This window comes from Ranitomeya imitator, chromosome 1, assembly GCF_032444005.1.
Source record: "Ranitomeya imitator isolate aRanImi1 chromosome 1, aRanImi1.pri, whole genome shotgun sequence".
Taxonomy (NCBI): Eukaryota; Metazoa; Chordata; class Amphibia; order Anura; family Dendrobatidae; genus Ranitomeya; species Ranitomeya imitator.
This window is the reverse complement of record NC_091282.1, coordinates 918,498,344-918,514,201: the sequence shown is the minus strand read 5'-3', so window position 1 is coordinate 918,514,201 and position 15,858 is coordinate 918,498,344. Positions and strand designations below refer to the sequence as shown.

Sequence of the window (15,858 nt, the reverse complement as noted above, 5' to 3'; positions counted from 1 at the left end):
CTGTCTGCGGTCACTCCTTCCACTAGGCCTCCACTGACCACACCACTGCTGTCCGTGTACCCCTGGAACCAATTTAAAATTGCCTACAGCCATGTGTTATTATTTTAGGCCTTCGATGCCTGTCTGCGGTCACTCCTTCCACTAGGCCTCCACTGACCACACCACTGCTGTCCGTGTACCCCTGGAACCAATTTAAAATTGCCTACAGCCATGTGTTATTATTTTAGGCCTTCGATGCCTGTCTGCGGTCACTCCTTCCACTAGGCCTCCACTGACCACACCACTGCTGTCCGTGTACCCCTGGAACCAATTTAAAATTGCCTACAGCCATGTGTTATTATTTTAGGCCTTCGATGCCTGTCTGCGGTCACTCCTTCCACTAGGCCTCCACTGACCACACCACTGCTGTCCGTGTACCCCTGGAACCAATTTAAAATTGCCTACAGCCATGTGTTATTATTTTAGGCCTTCGATGCCTGTCTGCGGTCACTCCTTCCACTAGACTTCCACTGACCACACCACTGCTGCCCGTGTACCCCTGGAACCAATTTAAAATTGCCTACAGCCAGCCCAATTTTTTTATTTTAGGCCTTCGATGCCTGTCTGCGGTCCATTCTTTCAACTACTACTACACTGACCAGGTCACTGCTGCCCGTGTACCCCTGGAACCAATTTAAAATTGCCTACAGCCATGTGTTATTATTTTAGGCCTTCGATGCCTGTCTGCGGTCACTCCTTCCACTAGGCCTCCACTGACCACACCACTGCTGTCTGTGTACCCCTGGAACCAATTTAAAATTGCCTACAGCCATGTGTTATTATTTTAGGCCTTCGATGCCTGTCTGCGGTCCATTCTTTCAACTACTACTACACTGACCAGGGCACTGCTGGCCGTGTACCCCTGGAACCAACATCAGAAAATATAAAAATAAGTATTTTGCTTATAAAAAAGAAAATACTGGTGAGATATCAAATGCAGACATTTTAACATTAAAAACAAACACACAACTAAAATCTGGTACAGTACTAAAAATGGCCACCAGCTACAATTACTTTCTCCTGCAAGTAGTTAACTGAAAGTTTTTTTAAATTGAAAACACACATATGGCATCCACCGAGTGTTGTCCTGTCGCGTCTTCTTTATATTATTGCCGAGAAGATGCAAAATAATGAAAATAATAAAATCATTAATTACCAAAATAATAGAGAAAGTCAACACCACATTGCAAATAAACATTCATTCCAAATAAAGAAGCAGGGCGCGTCCGAGGGTGAGTATATACCTAATAAGAATATAATCACCCTCGGACGCGCAATGCTTATTTCCAACAGCCTTCCTTCCTAAGAATCAGCCCTTCCGTCGTGTAGAGAGACGTTGTGTTACACTCCAAGGTGTTCCCCAGGTTGCCTTTCCTGAGCTTCGATCTTCCGGCTCTCGTTTAGTAGTTCTTGGAAACTACTCTGCATTAGGCCTTCAAATTGGGTATGGGGTGTAGAGAGATGGTGTGTTCCACTCCAAGGTGTTCCCCAGGTTGCCTTTCCTGAGCTTCGATCTTCCGGCTCTCGTTTAGTAGTTGTTGGAAACTACTCTGCATTAGGCCTTCAAATTGGGTATGGGGTGTAGCGAGAGGGTGTGTTACACTCCAAGGTGTTCCCCAGGTTGCCTTTCCTGAGCTTCGATCTTCCGGCTCTCGTTTAGTAGTTCTTGGAAACTACACTGCATTAGGCCTTCAAATTGGGTATGGGGTGTAGAGAGAGGGTGTGTTACACTCCAAGGTGTTCCCCAGGTTGCCTTTCCTGAGCTTCGATATTCCGGCTCTCGTTTAGTAGTTGTCGGAAACTACGCTGCATTAGGCCTACAAATTGGGTATGGGGCGTAGAGAGAGGGTGTGTTACACTCCAAGGTGTTCCCCAGGTTGCCTTTCCTGAGCTTCGATATTCCGGCTCTCGTTTAGTAGTTGTCGGAAACTACGCTGCATTAGGCCTACAAATTGGGTATGGGGTGTAGAGAGAGGGTGTGTTACACTCCAAGGTGTTCCCCAGGTTGCCTTTCCTGAGCTTCGATCTTCATGCTCTCGTTTAGTAGTTGTCGGAAACTACGCTGCATTAGGCCTACAAATTGGGTATGGGGTGTAGAGAGAGGGTTTGTTACACTCCAAGGTGTTCCCCAGGTTGCCTTTCCTGAGCTTCGATCTTCCGGCTCTCGTTTAGTAGTTGTTGGAAACTACGCTGCATTAGGCCTTCAAATTGGGTATGGGGTGTAGCGAGAGGGTGTGTTACACTCCAAGGTGTTCCCCAGGTTGCCTTTCCTGAGCTTCGATCTTCCGGCTCTCGTTTAGTAGTTCTTGGAAACTACACTGCATTAGACCTTCAAATTGGGTATGGGGTGTAGAGAGAGGGTGTGTTACACTCTAAGGTGTTCCCCAGGTTTCCTTGCCATTGCTTCGGTCTTCCGACTCTCGTTTAGTAGTTGTAGAAAAGTACACTGCATTAGGCCATACAAAATGGGTATGGGGTGGAGAGAGATGGTGTGTTACACTCCAAGGTGTTCCCCAGGTTGCCTTTCCTGAGCTTCTATCTTCAGGCTCTCATTAAATTGTGGTTAAATGGAACAACTGCATTTGGCGTACTAGTTGGTTTGGGGCCTACTATCGGTGTCTGCCACTCCTTGCTGTTCTCCTCCACTGAACAAAGCTGTGCCGCCTGTTTACTACGGTTGCCAATTTTGAACTGCATTTCGACTACTTACTGATTTGGCCCTACTCTCTGTGTCAGCCTCTCATTCCAGTTGTCCTCCACTGCAATGCCCCCTGGTTATTCCTGTGTTACCAATTTTGAACTGCATTTAGCCCACTTTCTTCTTTGGGCCTATATCTGTGTTTCCACTTCATCGTGCCCATTGCCCAGCCAGTGATAGATGAGTCTGCTGGTACATTGACCCATAACGCAACATTCCCCGTGCACGCTACACAACAACATTGTGACCCTGCTGAAAGTCAGGTTGCTCTTCCCGCATACCATACCACGTTACACGGGGACAAAGAGGAAGGTGCAGATGAAAGTGCAGGTTCCTTCATCAGGTGGGGGGAGGAATACTAGTTGGCGACGTCACTGGCACAGGGCCTCTCATAGTACGCAAAAGTGTTGCTGCCGGTGGGAGGCGCCCCCGCCGTGCAAACACACCGCTGTACTTTGAGGGGCCCTGTGCCAGTGCCAATGCCAACGAGTGGGCCCCCCCTGCTTGCTCAGGTTCACAGCACTTGCAAAGTTGAAATACTTACCTCTCCCTGCTCCACTGCCGTGACGTGGTCCAGATTTCCTGGGCCCACTAATTACTTGAACCAGCCCTACCCCCCACAACTTTAGCCAAATGACCCCCAATTTCAAATGCCTTCCAATTATTATAAGGTAAATTACGCTTGACAAGCTTCATTAAGAAGAATGGATGGTTTTGACATTAAAATGGCCACTCTAGGTGTTTTCCTGGCCCCCACTCACTGCCGACTATGCTGCCCCATTGACTTGCATTGGGTTTCGTGTTTCGGTCGATCCCGACTTTACGTCATAATCGGCCGATTTCACTCGACCCGACTTTGGACATAGTCGGGTTTCGCAAAACCCGGCTCGACTCTAAAAAGGTCAAGGTCGCTCAACTCTAGTGAGAGCTATTTACAATGCAAAGATGTTGCCATAGTTCATGCTTTGCATGCGATCCTGGTAACTACTCTATTTCTAAACACAAAAGATTTTGCAGGGAACGTCCATGAAACTTATTTGGGTGTGGATTCATGTAAATAATCTGGGCTGGGGATGACCAAATAAGCAGCAGGATCAGAGTTTATTTGTCGGGGAACGCATTGTATTCTTTCTTGTATACACAGCCCATACACTTTCCTACAGAGGGTTGTCCTCTGGTATTATCTGATTCAGCGCTCTGTCCTGTATGTGAAAGACAAATGAAACCTTATACTGTATGGAAACTGGAGCATGTGGATTTAAATACCAAACAGCATGCATTTCAGTCATTTAGTGGATGGCAATAGCAAAGCTTTTGGAGTACTTCCTGTGGATTCTGCAAAGACAAAGTCCTCAGTTCTAAGTCCTAAGTTCACATTAGCGTTCGGGGGCTTTGCGGAGGGCTGCATACTTCCTCCGTTAAATCCGCTGTCCGCACAAAACTCAACTTGTTGCGTTCCTGTGCGGTCGATGAGCGTGTCAAAACAACACATCTGCATACATCCGCATGTCCTGCGTACCCAATGTTAAAGATAGGTATGCAGGACATATGCAGAAGTGTGTGGAAGTAGGTGGAGCTTAATGGAGGAAGTACGCAGCCCTCCGCAAAGCCCCCGAATGCTAATGTGAACTTGGCCTAAAATTGTACAGATTTACCCAAGATTTTAACTGCTGTATTGCAAATGTGAACATCTGCAACATAAACTGAAATGCTGTTGATGTCAAAATAGAAGCTCTGAAAAAGCTTTGAAAAAAATATTCATATCCTGTGAACTTTTTGATTTTTTTTCCACATTATACCCACAAACTTTAAATGTATTTTATTGAGATTTTATGTGATATATCAACACAAAGTAGCAAGTACTTGTGAAGTGTAAAGGAAATGATACATGATTTTCTAATTATTTAAAAAATATAAATTTGAAAATTGGGATGTGTATTTGTATTCAGTCCCCTATAGGTTGATATCCCTAAATAAAAGCCTGAGTGACCAATTGCCTCCAGAAGTCACATAATTAGTAAATAGAGTCCACCTATGTGTAATTTATTCTCAGTATAACCACAGTTGTTCTGTAAAGACCTCAGAGGTTTGTTTGAGAACATTAGGAATCAAACTGCATCATGAAAACTAAGGAATACACCAAACAAGTCATGGGTAAAGTTATGGAAAAGCGTAAAGCAGGGTTGAGTGATAAAAAAAATAGCCCAAGGTCTGAACATCTCACAAAGCACTGTTTGATCCAAAAATAGAAGTATGGCATAACTGCATACCTAGAAAAAGGAGGAGTTCCAGCTTTTGGTAAAATAGCCTCGCCAATAAAATGGACGAATTAGAATTAATGTTGTTGGAGCATAATTATGACATGGTGGGGATATCTGAAACATAACTGGATGAGAGCCATGACTGGGCTGTTAACTTGCAGGGCTATAGCCTTTTCAGAAATGACCGTACAGATAAGCGAGGGGGCGGGGTTTGTCTGTATGTAAAATCGTCCTTAAAACCCATCCGGCGTGATAATATAGGTGAATTTAATGAAAATGTAGAGTCCTTGTGGGTGGAGATAAGGGGAGGGGGAAAAAATAATAAATTACTGATAGGGGTTTGTTATAAATCTCCAAAAATAATGGAAGCAATGGAGAATATCCTCGTAAAGCAAATAGATGAAGCTGCGACTCAAGGAGAAGTCCTTATTATGGGGGACTTCAACTACCCTGAAATAGACTGGGGAACAGAAACCTGCAGTTCCAGCAAAGGTAATCGGTTTTTGACAACTATGAGAGACAATTACCTTTCACAACTGGTTCAGGACCCAACAAGAAGGGGGGCACTGCTAGACCTAATATTAACCAATAGGCCAGACTGCATAGCAAATATGAGGGTTGGGGGTCACTTAGGGAATAGTGATCACAAAATAATAAGTTTTCGTGTATCCTTTAATAAGATGTGCAGTAGAGGGGTGACAAGGACACTAAACTTCAGGAGGGTAAATTTCCAATGGATGAGAGATGATCTTGGTGCAATTAACTGGGACGATATCCTGAGACATAAAAATACACAAAGAAAATGGAAGACGTTTATTAGCATTTTATTATTATTATTATACATTTTTATAGCGCCATTTATTCCATGGCGCTTTACATGTGAATACGGGGCAAATATAGACAAATACATTAAACATGAGCAGATAACAAGGCACACGAGTACATAAGGAGGGAGGACCCTGCCCGCGAGGGCTCACAGTCTGCAGGGGGTGGGTGAGGATACACTAGGAGAGGGAAGAGCTGGCTGTACGGCTGTTCAGTAGGTTGAGGATCACTGCAGGCTGTAGGCTTGTCGGAAGAGATGAGTCTTCAGGTTCTTTTTGAAGGTTTCTATGGTAGGCGCAAGTCTGATGTGTTGGGGTAGAGAGTTCCAGAGTATGGGGGAAGCACGGGAGAAGTCTTGGATGCGGTTATGGGAAGAAGAGATGAGAGGGGAGTAGAGAAGGAGGTCTTGGGAGGATCGGAGGTCGCGTGTAGGTAGGTACCGGGAGACCATGTCACAGATGTATGGAGGAGACAGGTTGTGGATGGCTTTGTATGTCAGTGTGAGGGTTTTGAACTGGAGTCTCTGGGCGATAGGAAGCCAGTGAAGGGCTTGACACAGGGGAGAGGCTGGGGAATAGCGGGGGGACAGGTGGATTAGTCGGGCAGCAGAGTGTAGGATGGATTGGAGTGGTGCCAGAGTGCTAGAGGGGAGTCCAGAGAGTAGGAGGTTGCAGTAGTCGAGGCGGGAGATGATAAGGGCATGCACTAGCGTTTTTGCAGTGTTGCGGTCAAGGAAAGCACGGATCCGGGAAATATTTTTGAGTTTGAGACGACAGGAGGAGGCAAGGGCTTGGATATGTGGCTTGAAAGAGAGGGCAGAGTCGAGGATCACCCCGAGGCACCGGGCGTGTGGGACTGGGGATAGTGAGCAGCCATTGACATTGATGGATAGGTCTGGTGGAGGGGTAGAGTGAGATGGGGGAAAGATGATGAATTCTGTTTTGTCCATGTTCAGTTGTAGAAAGCGAGCATCCTGGATAGGACCTGTGCACAGTATATACCGTATGGGAATAAACATACTAGAAATAGGAGGAAACCAATATGGCTTAATAGAGCTGTAAGGGGTGCAATAAGTGACAAAAAGAAAGCATTTAGAGAATTAAAGGAAGTAGATAGTGATGAGGCACTAAATAAATACAGAAAATTAAATAAATTCTGTAAAAAGCAAATCAAGGCAGCAAAAATTGAGACAGAGAGACTCATTGCCAGAGAGAGTAAAAATAATCCCAAAATATTCTTTAACTACATAAATAATAAGAAACTAAAAAATGATAGTGTTGGCCCCCTTAAAAATAGTCTGGGTGAAATGGTGGATGAGGATGAGGAAAAAGCCAATATGCTAAATGACTTTTTTCATCAGTATTTACACAAGAAAATCCCATGGCAGGCAAAATATGATCAGTGATAACAAAAATTCCCCATTAAGTGTCACCTGCTTAACCCAGCAGGAAGTACGGCGGCGTCTAAAAATCACTAAAATTGACAAATCTCCGGGCCCGGATGGGATACACCCCCGAGTACTGCAGGAATTAAGTACAGTCGTTGATAGACCATTATTTTTAATCTTTAAAGAGTCCATAATAACAGGGTCTGTACCACAGGACTGGCATATAGCAAATGTGGTGCCAATATTCAAAAAGGCGACAAAAACTGAATTCGGAAATTATAGGCCAGTAAGCTTAACCTCTACTGTGGGTAAAATCCTGGAGGGCATTCTAAGGGATGCTATACTGGAGTATCTGAAGAGGAATAACCTCATGACCCAGTATCAGCACGGGTTTACTAGGGACCGTTCATGTCAGACTCATTTGATCAGCTTCTATGAAGAGGTAAGTTCCGGACTGGAACAAGGGAACCCAGTAGATGTAGTGTATATGGACTTTTCAAAAGCTTTTGATACGGTGCCACACAAAAGGTTGATACATAAAATGAGAATAATGGGGATAGGGGAAAATATGTGTAAGTGGGTTGAGAGCTGGCTCAGAGATAGGAAACAAAGGGTGGTTATTAATGGAGCACACTCGGACTGGGTCGCGGTTAGCATTGGGGTACCACAGGGGTCAGTATTGGGCCCTCTTCTTTTTAACATATTTATTAATGACCTTGTAGGGGGCATTCAGAGTAGAATTTCAATATTTGCAGATGACACTAAACTCTGCAGGGTAATCAATACAGGGGAGGACAATTTTATATTACAGGATGATTTATGTAAACTAGAAGCTTGGGATGATAAATGGCAAATGAGCTTTAATGGGGATAAATGTAAGGTCATGCACTTGGGTAGAAGTAATAAGATGTATGACTATGTGCTTAATTCTAAAACTCTGGGCAAAACCGTCAATGAAAAAGACCTGGGTGTATGGGTGGATGACAAACTCATATTCAGTGGCCAGTGTCAGGCAGCTGCTACAAAGGCAAATAAAATAATGGGATGTATTAAAAGAGGCATAGATGCTCATGAGGAGAACATAATTTTACCTCTATACAAGTCACTAGTTCGACCACACTTAAAATACTGTGCACAGTTCTGGTCTCCGGTGTATAAGAAAGACATAACTGAACTAGAGCGGGTGCAGAGAATAGCGACCAAGGTTATTAGAGGACTTGGGGGTCTGCAATACCAAGATAGGTTATTACACTTGGGGCTGTTTAGTTTGGAAAAACGAAGACTAAGGGATGATCTTATTTTAATGTATAAATATATGAGGGGACAGTACAAAGACTTTTCTGATGATCTTTTTAATCATAGACCTGAGACATGGACAAGGGGGCATCCTCTACATCTGGAGGAAAGAAGGTTTAAGCATAATAACAGACATGCATTCTTTACTATAAGAGCAGTGAGACTATGGAACTCTCTGCCGTAGGATGTTGTAATGAGTGATTCATTACTTAAATTTAAGAGGGGACTGGATGCCTTTCTTGAAAAGTATAATGTTACAGGGTATATACACTAGATTCCTTGATAGAGCGTTGATCCAGGGAACTAGTCTGACTGCCGTATGTGGAGTCGGGAAGGAATTTTTTTCCCCAATGTGGCCCTTACTCTTTGCCACATGTTTTTTTTTTGCCTTCCTCTGGATCAACATGTTAGGGCATGTTAGGTTAGGCTATGGGTTGAACTAGATGGACTTAAAGTCTTCCTTCAACCTTAATAACTATGTATATCAAATGTCTTTACTCCATCAAATTTTAAAAAATCAAAGACAGGAAGGTCAGCAAGCAACCCCTTTTCAAACATGGTTGTCGACAAAGAGTAACCATGTTTGAAATGCGTTGCTTGCTGACCTTCCTGTCTTTGATTTTTAAAATTTTGATGGAATAAAGACAACATTTGATATTTTACCAGAAGCTGGAACTCCTTCTTCTTTTTCTAAATTGCCAACATGAGTGGTCGGCTCGTGGTTCCATGCACACTGGATCCTCATTTACTTCAATGGCGAGCTGGCATTACCTTCTTTTTGTTGCCTATAACTGCAAACCTACCAAGAAATGGCCATCCACCTAAACTGAATAAAACTAGGAGGAAAAAGACACTGCAATAGGGTTTTATCCAAGGGAGATAAATGTGTTATAGTAACCTGATTTAGTTGTGTGTACACATCATTTCAATCACTTATACATCCAGCTTCTGCAGGTCCAGCAGGTCATCAAAGTGGGAAAACACAGATAAGGAGAATTTGCAGATAATCTGCAAATCCAGACATGACCTGATGAAGAAGTCTGTAGTACTTCGAAACGCGTTGACTACATAAAGAAAAACCGCATGTACTTTATGTTTGGATTTGGATTTATTATATTGGATACCAGCAGTGCACATTATCTGCAAATCCTCCTGACACCCCAAGCAAGGAGAGCACTAATTAGAGAAGCAGTCACTCTGGAGGAGCTGCCGAGATTCACAGGAGGACAACTATTATTCGTATACTCCACAAATGTAATTGTGGCATAGCTAGCATGTGAAAGAAGGTGCTCTGGTCAGATGAGACCAGAGTAGAAAATTTGAGGTAAAATGCAAAATGCTATGCATAGTGGAAAATTAACACTTCTGATTCTGAAAAAAACTAAAAACGTCCCCACCATTAAACATGGTGGTGGCAGTATTATACTGTGAGGATGCTTTTCTTCAGCATGGACAGGAAAGCATGTCAGAGTTTATATGAAGATGGATGGAGCTAAATACAGGGCAATCCTGGAGGAAAAACAGTCAGAGGCTTCAAAAGACTTGAAACTAGAGTGTAGGTTCACCTTTCAGCAGGACAATGACCCTAAAATACTTCCAGAGCTACAATGGAATGGTTTAGAGCAGTGTTTCCCAAACCATGTTATCGCAGCCCCTAACACATCATGTTGTCAGGATTTCCTTAGTATTGCACAGGTGAGAGATCCTGTGGCAGTTTCAGGTGCCTTACTAATAATTCCATCACCTGTGCTATACTAAAACAATTCTGAAAACATGAGGAGCTGTGAGGAGGACTGGAGTTTGGGAAACATTGGTTTAGATCAAAGCATATTCATATGTTTGAATGGCCCAATCAAAGTCCTGACCTAAATCTCATTAAGAATCTGTGTCAATACTTGAAAACTGCTTTTCACAAACGCTTACCATCCAAAGAGCTATTTTACATAGAAGAGTGGTCAAAAATTTCAGCCTCTAGATGTGGTGCAAAGTTGGTAGAGACATACCTCAAAAGACTTTCGGCAGTTTTTTTTTAGCAAAAGGTGGTCCTACAAAGTATTCACTCAAGGGGCTGAATACAAATGCACAATTTTCAGATTTATATTTTAAAAACAATTAGAAAACCATATATTATTTCCTTTACATTTCACAAATATTTGCTACTTTGTGTTAGTACATCACATAAAATCCAGATAAAATACATTTAAGTTTGTGGGTGTAACATGAAAAAATATGGCAAGGCACTGTATGCTGCAGATTGTTTGTATGTAGCATGTAGATAAAATTTGGTGAAATCTCATCCACAATCCTGCTACTGGGGTATAGATGGTTTGCCTATGTAACAAATCTCATCCTGAGCCGTCTGCAATGCAATATTCTGCTAAATCCATTTACCTCTTGCATACAGGTCTAATGCATATTGAAAATCTGTGGTGCATTTGGAAAAAAGTTTGACAGATGGATCATGATGCAAGGTTTAGCATGTTAAATTGGTCACATCATGGAATAGTGGCTGCAGAGCTGAATAAATCATAGTTTTTAATTTCTTATCTCCATGCGGAGAAACTACCCTGTGAAGTTAAAGTTATAATTTAATAAATGCCCAACAGAGCAGTATCAGAGATGTGTGCACTTTTTCCCCTGTATGAAGCTGCCCAATCACAAGCATGAAGCATCATGCAGGGAAAATTGAACACGCCCCCAGATACTCAGAAAGAATAAGCCTTCTCCTGTGAGACATGTAATGACACACAGCTCTTCTCTCAGTCCTGAGCTCTGCAGCTACTGTGTGGTATAGAGCAGAGCTGAGCATCATTACACCTATACAGATTTAGACTGCCCATGCTATCTAACCCCTGCCCTCTGCTGAAAGCTCCCTCAATGTACACAAGAGCATCAAAAATGGAACATTAAACAGCAGAAGGTGGCCTGATTTGTTGAATCAAAAAGGGGAATATATTTCTAAACAGTTTATTTCTTAGAAAATGCAAGAGGAGACTCTTAAAATATGCCAAATTTATCAAAGTGGTTCATGCTAATTGATAAATCTGTCTAACTTTAAGACTGTCCATTCTTACAGTTTACATTAACTGTTAGCCATCTTACTTTGTGTCAAAAATGGGTGCTACTATTTTGGTCCACTTATTGGCACATTGCGTTGTAACATAGTAACATAGTTACTAAGGTTGAAGGAAGACTTTAAGTCCATCTAATTCAACCCATAGCCTAACATAACATGCCCTAACATGTTGATCCAGAGGAAGGCAAAAAAAACCCATGTGGCAAACAGTAAGCTCCACATTGGGGAAAAAAATTCCTTCCCGACTCAACATACAGCTATCAGACTAGTTCCCTGGATCAACGCCCTATCAAGGAATCTAGTGTATATAACCTGTAACAGTATGCTTTTCAAGAGCTCTTCTTTCTTCAAAGTCAAGTCCCTAGTTAGACAAGTTGTAAAAAATGTCTGAAACACATCATAATTATGGTGCAAGTTATGAAAGACAGTTTTTTGCACAAATTACGCCACAATTCTTACATATTTATCTGGATAAATACTTCCCATTTTCTTTTATGTAATGTGGATGGCCAGGTGTGTATGTTCCACTTACTTGGAATGGCACAAGAATTGGAAAACTGGCAAATAAGCGAAAATGGTGTGAAGCTCTCTGCAATGTCCATCTGGTAAATCATGAGACCTGGCATTCATGTGGATATTACTTTGTCATTTACCACTTACCTAAACACTCTTACAGATACACCTTTATTGACAGTGACATTTCCTACTGTCAGTGGCTTCTGTCTGCAGAATAGACTGCAACAATTAATCAGGAATAGTTTGTATAACATGAAAGGTGATGACTTGATAGTCCAATTTCCTTGTATATCTCAAACTGATTGACCATCTTTGAGTTGTGCTGGAAAATCAAGTCTGATGTTTTGACAGGTCACAATTGTTTTGGTATTACTCTAGTGACCTACAGGATATGTTTTAATGCTAAGGATGATCACTGTAAATGTGTAAATACCATGTTCATATATATTTTGTTATTTTTGCTTGTATTTTAGAAGTCAGCTTAATTCACTTCTTAAGTCATATAACTGTTATTTCAAGGACAAAAAGAACCTACAAATAACATATCACCAGGTAAGTAAACAAATTGTCATTACTAACACAAATTTACATTTTCATACCTGTTTTTGTTGTAGTTCTAGATAATTTAATTTGATATGGTGATAGCAATAAATAGAGTTAAGCTGTGTCGTAGTATATGAGGGGAGATGGTAATCACATGGGCAGTTACCCAGGTGGCATATTCTCTGGGGATGCAAAAGTTTGCCTCCTTCCCTGCCCCTACTGCCCACCCGACTGCTGACAAACTAGAACATTAAAGCAGCTAGAGGCTGCCTTGACATCCAGGTCAGTGCCACAGGTTCCTATACAAACTTTTCACATTTACATTTTTATACTGTTTTTATAGTTGTAGTTCTATCTAGATAATTACATTTAATGTGGTGAAGGCAATAAATAGGGGTAAGCTGTGGCATAGCCTAGAAGGGGTGGGGCATCGCAGGGGTAGTTACCCTGCTTTCACATTCTGTGGGGCCACAACATTTTTTTCCCTTCTTTGCCCATACTGCCGCTTCTTCTTGGAGCGTTACAGCGGCGCAGCGAGTGTTCACCCAGCTGCCAACAAACTAGTTGCTAACAGCATTTGACCTCTGGGTCAGTGCCTCACATTCCTACGTAGAAAGCAGCAGTTTAAATTAATTTGTCTTATAATGACCCCCAGGCCCTGCAACCATCTTTATAGACCACTTCACCACTTGGCTTTTACACCTTTTCTTTCATATCCCCAACATCATCATGAGTGATTTAAACATTCCTATTGACACTCACAGGTCACCAGCCTCAAAGCTCTTGTTGATTTGCTTCATCTTTTGGTTTCACATAATAATTCTTTGAAGTTATCTGTAAAGAAAAACATACTCTAGATGTTATTTTCAGTATCTAACCTCATTAACTCACCTCTCCCCCTATTTCAACACTATCTATTTATATTATCATCCCTGTTCTCATCAATGGCCATCTAATGCCTCAACATTCACACACTCTCTTAACTTTCTTCTACCTCTGTCCACCATATCTTCACTCCACGGCTTAAGGAACCGTTACACTAAATGACTTACCAACGATCGCGACCAGCGATACGACCTGGCCGTGATCGTTGGCAAATCGTTGTGTGGTCGCTGGGGAGCTGTCACACAAGACAGCTCTCTCCAGTGACCAACGATCAGGGGAAAGACTTCGGCATCGTTGAAACTGTCTTCAACGATGCCGAAGTCCCCGGGTAACCAGGGTAAACATCGGGTTACTAAGCGCAGGGCCGCGCTTAGTAACCCGATATTTACCCTGGTTACCATTGTAAAAGTTAAAAAAAAAAAAACAGTACATACTCACATTCCGATGTCTGTCACGTCCCCCGGCGTCCACAGGGTTAAAACTGCCTTACGGCGCGCAAATTTTTGCCTGTAGGACATTATTGCAAGAGAGCTTGGCTGAGTAGATTACACAAGAAGGAAAACACACAGCAAGTCAGCAGGATCTAGGAGCAACATGGCAGATGTGACAACCTACATGGTGAGCTGCAGCATGTGCTACATGTTCACAGATCGACCAGAAGAAGAATCCAATTTCACCTGTCAGAAGTGTAGACTAGTGGCCCTTTTAGAAGAAAAGGTGCGGGGTCTGGAAGAAAGAATAGCAACTTTGAAACTCATCAAAGAGAATGAAGACTTTCTAGACAGAACAGAAGCATCTCTACTGGTCACAGAAGGTGGAAAAAGTGTCAGAGAACCTCCAAAAGCAGATGAGTGGAAGCATGTGACCAAAAGAAGCAAGAAGACCATGGAGAAATCACCAACCACACAACTGAAGAACCGATATCAAATCTTTGTAGAGGATGAAGATGGCACACCTAAGGATGAAGCAATACCAGCAAGCAAAAAAGAAAAGGGCACACAGCAACAAGTGACAGCAAAAAGTACAGCCAAGAAGCAACGAAGAGTGGTGGTGGTGGGAGACTCACTACTGAGAGGCACAGAAGCAGCCATCTGCAGACCGGACATAACTGCAAGAGAAGTATGCTGCCTTCCAGGTGCGATGATCAAGGATGTGACCGATAGGATACCAAAGCTCTTCAGCTCCAAGGACGTCCACCCATTTCTTCTGATACATGTTGGCACCAATGACACGGCAAGGAATGACCTACCGACAATCTGCAAGGACTTTGAAGAGTTGGGGAAGAAAGTAAAGGAACTGGATGCACAGGTAGTTTTTTCTTCTATCCTTCCAGTAGACGGGCATGGCACCAGGAGATGGAACAGGATCCTTGATGCAAACAACTGGCTAAGACGATGGTGCAGACAACAAGGATTCGGATTCCTGGACCACGGTGTGAATTACTGGTATGATGGACTCCTCGCCAGAGACCGACTACACCTCAACAAACCTGGGAAACACACATTCGCCAGAAGACTCGCTACACTCATCAGGAGGGCGTTAAACTAGAAGAAGAGGGGACGGGAAGAAAAACATTAGACTCGAACAAAGACGACCCAGGAAAACATACTCTGAAGGGAGGTAAGAACATTTCTAAAACAATCCACAGTGAGGAGATTGGAACAAAACAAAATCCTCTAAACTGCATGCTCGCAAACGCCAGAAGCCTGACAAACAAGATGGAAGAACTAGAAGCAGAAATATCTACAGGTAACTTTGACATAGTGGGAATAACCGAGACATGGTTAGATGAAAGCTATGACTGGGCAGTCAACTTACAGGGTTACAGTCTGTTTAGAAAGGATCGTAAAAATCGGAGAGGAGGAGGGGTTTGTCTCTATGTAAAGTCTTGTCTAAAGTCCACTTTAAGGGAGGATATTAGCGAAGGAAATGAGGATGTCGAGTCCATATGGGTCGAAATTCATGGAGGGAAAAATGGTAACAAAATTCTCATTGGGGTCTGTTACAAACCCCCAAATATAACAGAAAGCATGGAAAGTCTACTTCTAAAGCAGATAGATGAAGCTGCAACCCATAATGAGGTCCTGGTTATGGGGGACTTTAACTACCCGGATATTAACTGGGAAACAGAAACCTGTGAAACCCATAAAGGCAACAGGTTTCTGCTAATAACCAAGAAAAATTATCTTTCACAATTGGTGCAGAATCCAACCAGAGGAGCAGCACTTTTAGACCTAATACTATCTAATAGACCTGACAGAATAACAAATCTGCAGGTGGTCGGGCATTTAGGAAATAGCGACCACAATATTGTGCAGTTTCACCTGTCTTT

General features: G+C 42.6%; 1 protein-coding gene across 1 annotated transcript in view; it reads left to right on the top strand.

Annotated features, from left to right (window-relative positions):
- LOC138654981 (ras association domain-containing protein 6-like) overlaps positions 1–15,858 on the top strand; it is a 155,284-nt gene that overhangs the window by 40,780 nt on the left and 98,646 nt on the right. The window contains exon 3 of the mRNA XM_069743537.1: positions 12,572–12,650. Coding sequence (XP_069599638.1) covers positions 12,572–12,650 — 79 coding nt within the window. The remainder of the gene's footprint in view (positions 1–12,571; positions 12,651–15,858) is intronic.